Here is a 6,000-nt window from a genome sequence, read left to right on the forward strand (position 1 = left end):
ATCAGGAAGGCACAACTTATGGTATTGTTATAAAGGTAACAGGACAGAGGGATGTTGGGATGGCACATCCTGTGATAGTGTTATAAAGGTATAGAACAGAGGGATGTGAGGATGGGACAGTCCAGGGTATTGTTAAAATGTAACAGGACAAAGGTATGCCTGCTTAGCACAGCCCATGGTATTGTTATAAAGGTAACAGGACAGAGGGATGTCGAGATGGCACACTCTATGGTATTGTTATGAAGGTAACAGGACAGATGGATGTTGGGATGACACAGCGCATGGTATTGTTGTAAAGGTAACAGGACATAAGGATGTCTATATGGCACATCCAATGGCATTGTTATCAAGGTAATATTACAGAGGGATGTCAAGATGGCACAGCCCATAGTATTGTTGTAAAGGTAACAGGACAGAGGGATGTCTGGATGGCACAGTCCATGGTATTGTAATAAAGTTCATAGGACAGAGGGATATCAGGAAGGCACAACCTCTGGTATTGTTATAAATGTAATAGGACAAAGAGACGTTGGGATGGCACACTCCGTGATAGTGTTATAAAGGTATAGGACAGAGGGATGTGAGGATGGGACAGTCCAGGGTATTGTTATAAAGGTAACAGGACAGAGGGACATCGAGAGGGCACACTCCATGGTATTGTTATGAAGGCAACAGGACAGATGGATGTCAGGATGGCACAGCACATGCTATTCTTATAAATGTCATATGATAGAGGGATGTTGGGATGGCACATCCAATGGTATTGTTATCAAGGTAATATTACAGAGGGATGTCAAGATGGCACAGCCCATGGTATTTTTGTAAAGGTAACAGGACATAAGGATGTCTGTGTGGCACATCCGATGGTATTGTTACCAAGGTAATATTACAGAGGGATGGCAAGATGGCACAGCCCATGGTATTGTTGTAAATGTAACAGGACATAAACATGCCTGTATGGCACATCCGATGGTATTGTTATCAAGGTAATATTACAGAGGGATGTCAAGATGGCACATCCCATTGTATTGTTGTAAATGTAACAGGACAGAGGGATGTCTGGATGGCACAGTCCATGGTATTGTTATAAAGGTCACAGGACAGAGGGATGTCTGCATGGCACAGTCCTTGGTATTGTTATAAAATTAATAGGACAGAGAGATGTTGGGAAGGCACAACCCATGATATTGTTATAAAGGAAATAGGTCAGTGAGATGTTGGAATGGCACTCCATGGTATTGTTATAAAGATAACAGGACGGAGGGATGTCTGGATGGCACACTCCATGGTTTTGTTTTAAAGGTAACAGGACACAAGGATGCCTGGATGATACGGTCTTTCATATTTTTATAAAGGTAATAGGACAGAGGGATGTCTGCATGGCACAGTCCATGGTATTGTTATAAAGGTAATAGGACACAGTGATTTCTACATGGCACACCCATGACACTGTTCTTATACAACAGACTAGTCCTTTTTTATTTTTGCTGTCAGGACAATTAGGTGTACTTTTAACCCTTGCCCTACACTCAGTTTGGTGTTCTTCTCTCTGATGTCAATTCTGATGCCCTCATTAATGTAGACTGCTACTGCTCCTTGTCTCCCTTTTAATTTCAGAACAAACTATCCACAGGCACCTCTTTATTTCACCACCTCTTGCAATTTTCTCATGTTGCTGTGACATCAGTAATGTCCACTCTCCCCTTCTGTATGAGTGCCTGCAGGTCCCCATCTCCGTACACAGACTCCTTATATCACATTGTTACATTATAGTACTAAGTAATGCCCACCATCACCTCCTACATCAGTGCCTGCAGGTCCCCATCTCCCTACCTAGACTCCTTATATTACATTGTTACATTGTAATACTAAGGAATATCCACCCTCTCCTCCTGTATTACTGCCTGCAGGTCCCCATCTCCCTACACAGACCCTTTATATTATGTTGTTACATTATAATACTAAGTAATGTCCACCCTCCCCTCCTGTATCACTGCCTGCACTTCCCCATTTCCCTACATAGACTCCTTATATCACATTGTTACATTGTAATACTAAGTAATGTCCACCCTCCCTTTTTGCATCACTACCTGCAGGTCCCCATCTCCCTACACAGACTCCATATATTACACTGTTACATTGTAATACTAAGCATTGTCCACCCTCCCCTCATGTATCACCTCCTGCAGTTCCACATCTCCCTAAACAGACTCCTTATATTATATTGTTACATTGTAATACTGCGTAATGTCCACTCTCCCCTCCTGTGTCACTGCCTGCAGCTCCCCATCTCCCTACAAGGACTCCTTATATTACATTGTTACATTGTAATACTAAGTAATGTCCACCCACCCCTCCTGCATCACTGCCTGCAGGTTCTCATCCTCTTACCCAGACTTTTTAACTTACATTGTTACATTGTAATATTAAGTAATGTCCACCGTCCCCTCCCAGATGCCTCACCTTCCTACCCAGACTCCTTTGCATTACAGAGTAAGAGTAATCAGTCATGGTTCAAGTCACTTTTGTTTGTTCTGCTATGTTCTGCATTTCATTTTACCTTCTGTGCCTTGCTTCTTCCAATATTTCAATCAATTTGTTACATGCAGCACTAATTGTGCCCATAATTGCTTAACATCTGTGCAAGTTTTTGGAGTAGGTTAAAGACAGTCATATATTTTAGGGCCTAGAACAGAATACAAAGTGACTGTGTGAGTAGTATTTGTTTCATTTTGGGTTTTCTCAGCATTATGGCTTCATCAGCTTGAAATTTAAGGATGACACTGCATTGAGCAGGTGTTAATTCTTTGGCCAGGTAAAGAAAGGCTCTAATTTCAACAGTCCAATTAGAGCTAAAGCAAGTGACAAGTACAGGTCTTGACATTTTTAACTGGCAGCAGTTGGCTTTTTAAAGCAAAATATACTGTAGTTCTCATTAGTTGAAAAAAAGAAATATACAGATTTAGTCTACTGTAATTTCTAGGAAATATTTGTTTTTGTAATGTCATGGCAATAATTAAGATAAAGCTGAGGTAGAAATATCCATTTGGTTACTGTTAATCTACATTCAGGGGATAAGAAGCATGAGAAACCAAAATAGCTGTTTATTTTGGATTTTGTCTTACAGATGTGGTTATCAAAGTTGAGTGATTGCCCCAACAAAATACACAGGCATTTTAACTAAGTGGCTGTCTCAGGTTCTTTCCCATGTGCCCACATTTACTTCATCAAAATTTTATTACATTTTAGACCTAGCCACATATTTTGTCCGAGTGCGTTACATACCACCATGGGTTGCAGGCAAGATTTATTTTTAATTGGCATGTATGCTCACTTTTCTCATGTGGGTTTTGAACACTAAACTGTACTTTTATTTATATTGTTATATAGAACTCCTTGTCACTTAGTCATGTTTTTAACATTAATTATGCTTATTTTAATATAAATATTACAATTTCCATAACTGTCATGTTCTTTACTTGAACTGTAATACTGCTTTTTCTCAGACTTTCACTCAGTAAACCCTGATATGCTCTGTGCATTTTTTTCTTTGCAGAGTATTTCACACGACCCTCTGTGCCTTATAGCAGTGCTGTGAAAACATTGCTGGAGCCTGAGCGGAGTTTAGACGTTGACGGCAGAGAGAAGCGCGGTATCGTCGAACAGTGCTGCCATTATCTATGCACCTACTACGACCTGGAGAATTACTGTAACAAGTAGCCTGTGGCAAAGATACTGATCAGATCCAGACAGACAAACTAGCTTCAACCTTGTCAATAAACTATATAACAATGGCCTTTCTACTGCCTTCCTTATTTTTTCATGTCATAGTTATATCATTTTTCAGTCTAGGTGGTCACATGCTTTTGACTAAAAGCCTGGTGTTTCGATTTACAATACAGATGGGCACAGCAATTATCAGTTTATTGTGGAAGGCCAGAGTCATAATTTATATTTAAACAAATATACATTAAGCATATCCAAATTTTATCATCATTTTTTTTGGGGGGGGGTTTCAATGTAAGTCAGATTCTAATCCGATTTACAACTATAATTCTAAACTCCTGAAATACAAAATAAGTAGGCTATAAGTTTCAGTTTAAGTTTGCACTTAAAAAAAACACATTAAATCCTAAACTTAGATTTCATATCTGAAGTATCTGATTTGGTATATGCATATTAACCATGTAAATATTTCAACATGTGCTTCATATTATTGGGTTATTAAGCATAATCCTAGATATACTCCAAACATGGACAGTTTTAACTACAAAGTGGCACTTCTTAACTCCTTATGTTTAGAACCTGATATACTACAATCAAAAATATTCTGTGCTGTCTGACGATGATTTGTGGTTGTATATCAGACACCTTTAGATGTCAAAGACATCTGGCCAATAAATGATTTTCCTGGATACAAAAGAAACATCAATGTGTTTTCTGACTTTAGTCAGGGCAATGCCAGCTACCAATTACATTCAGGTACCCTGTAAAAAGTCTACGTTTTAGACCTCAGAACAGTAAGAAGGTACAAAGTTACCGATCAGATTCCACATCTGGAATGTGGGTTTCATTATACCATAGCATAAAGATGTAGGTAGCTATCAAGATAGACTTACAAAGTGTAATTAGATTTACAAACGGGTATGGTCCTTCAATGGCTTTGGCTCCTGCAGTGCTGTGGTTTCATTTCAGATTTACAAAAGCCTTAACTGACCATCACTAATACAGACAAATACCTGAAGGAAAATATTAATCTAAATTCAAAATGAATGACTGAATTTTAGATGTTCATTTTCACTGGTCATCATCAGTTACTACAGCCAGGGATGTGCCAGGTGAAATGCAGCAGAAAGCCACTGTCTGATAACTGCTCTGATGGCATAGAGGGCTGAAGCCCTGACTATAGCCAAGCTGACCCAGGATCGATTAGTGGCTCAGTCTACTGATGGAGCAGCAAGAAGGGTGAGCAGTTACCATCGCTCTTTAAGGAGGCCCAGTGGGTGTCTTTGTTGTCGATCCCTGGCGGATGCTGGGTATGTCATTGCTAGTGGGGAACTGGTTGGTGTGGAAGGTGGGGATGTGGCTGAGCAACCGTGGAGGTGGTGAAATGTTGCAAACCCCCACTGAAGCCCCATCTTGGATTTTACCACAGGGAATGGTGGAAGAAAGAGGGTAGGTCATAAGTAAAAGAAAAAAAAAAACAGCTTGAAGTACGACAACATGCCCCCAGGATGACCTTAAGATACTTGCTGGCCCCAGCTTAAATTCAGCCAGTGGACAGGGGGGCTGGCTGGAGTACCGGTAAACCCAGCAAATGATGTGGGGCACTAGGATGGCTGGCAGAATGACAGAAGGGGAGAAAAAAAGAGAGCTTAAAAAAAACAGAAGGCTGCTCTCTGACCTATGTAACTTTGTAGGTCTTCAGTTTGTGTCAAGTCACCTGAAGATGAATTAATGGAGTGGGTAACATAAAATAGAGCATTGTTTAAAGCAATCTCCTATACAATGATATGCACTGTGGGGCAAAACTTTCAACTTCTCAGGTTTCAAAATCACAGTAGGAACCATCAAAAATCATAGCAGAGGGTCCAAAATTGTAGCACTTAAATTTTGCCTCTGCATAAATTTGCAGTTTCAGGGAGTGTGAAGTGACATAAGCTCGCACGCATCACAGACACACACACACACACACACACACACACACACACACACACACACACACACACACACACACACACACTTATGCACAAAAATACTCACACACAAAAAATATATACATAGACCCACAATATATTTACAAACATATATACTACCAATCCAAACTAATAAAAATAGAAAACGATAAGATGCCACTGAGCAAAATCCTTTATTAAATTTAGTGCTTTCATCTGGCGTTCACAACTAGACTTCTTCAGAATCAATTAATTCTGAAGAAGTCTAGCGGCGAACACCAGACGAAAGCGCTAAATTTAATAAAGGATTTTGCTCAGTGGCATC

The 6,000-nt window shown here is 39.9% G+C and overlaps 1 protein-coding gene across 1 annotated transcript in view; it reads left to right on the forward strand.

The window, feature by feature from the left end:
* Positions 1–4,018, forward strand: part of LOC122811032 (insulin-like) — a 297,068-nt gene extending 293,050 nt beyond the window's left edge. The window contains exon 3 of the mRNA XM_044082553.1: positions 3,557–4,018. Within this exon, the coding sequence (XP_043938488.1) occupies positions 3,557–3,720 (164 nt within the window). The 3' untranslated portion in view covers positions 3,721–4,018. The remainder of the gene's footprint in view (positions 1–3,556) is intronic.
* Positions 4,019–6,000: the final 1,982 nt, after the last annotated feature.

Source organism: Protopterus annectens, chromosome 9.part0 (genome assembly GCF_019279795.1).
Source record: "Protopterus annectens isolate FY-2018-M chromosome 9.part0, PAN1.0, whole genome shotgun sequence".
In the NCBI taxonomy this organism is placed as follows: domain Eukaryota; kingdom Metazoa; phylum Chordata; order Ceratodontiformes; family Protopteridae; genus Protopterus; species Protopterus annectens.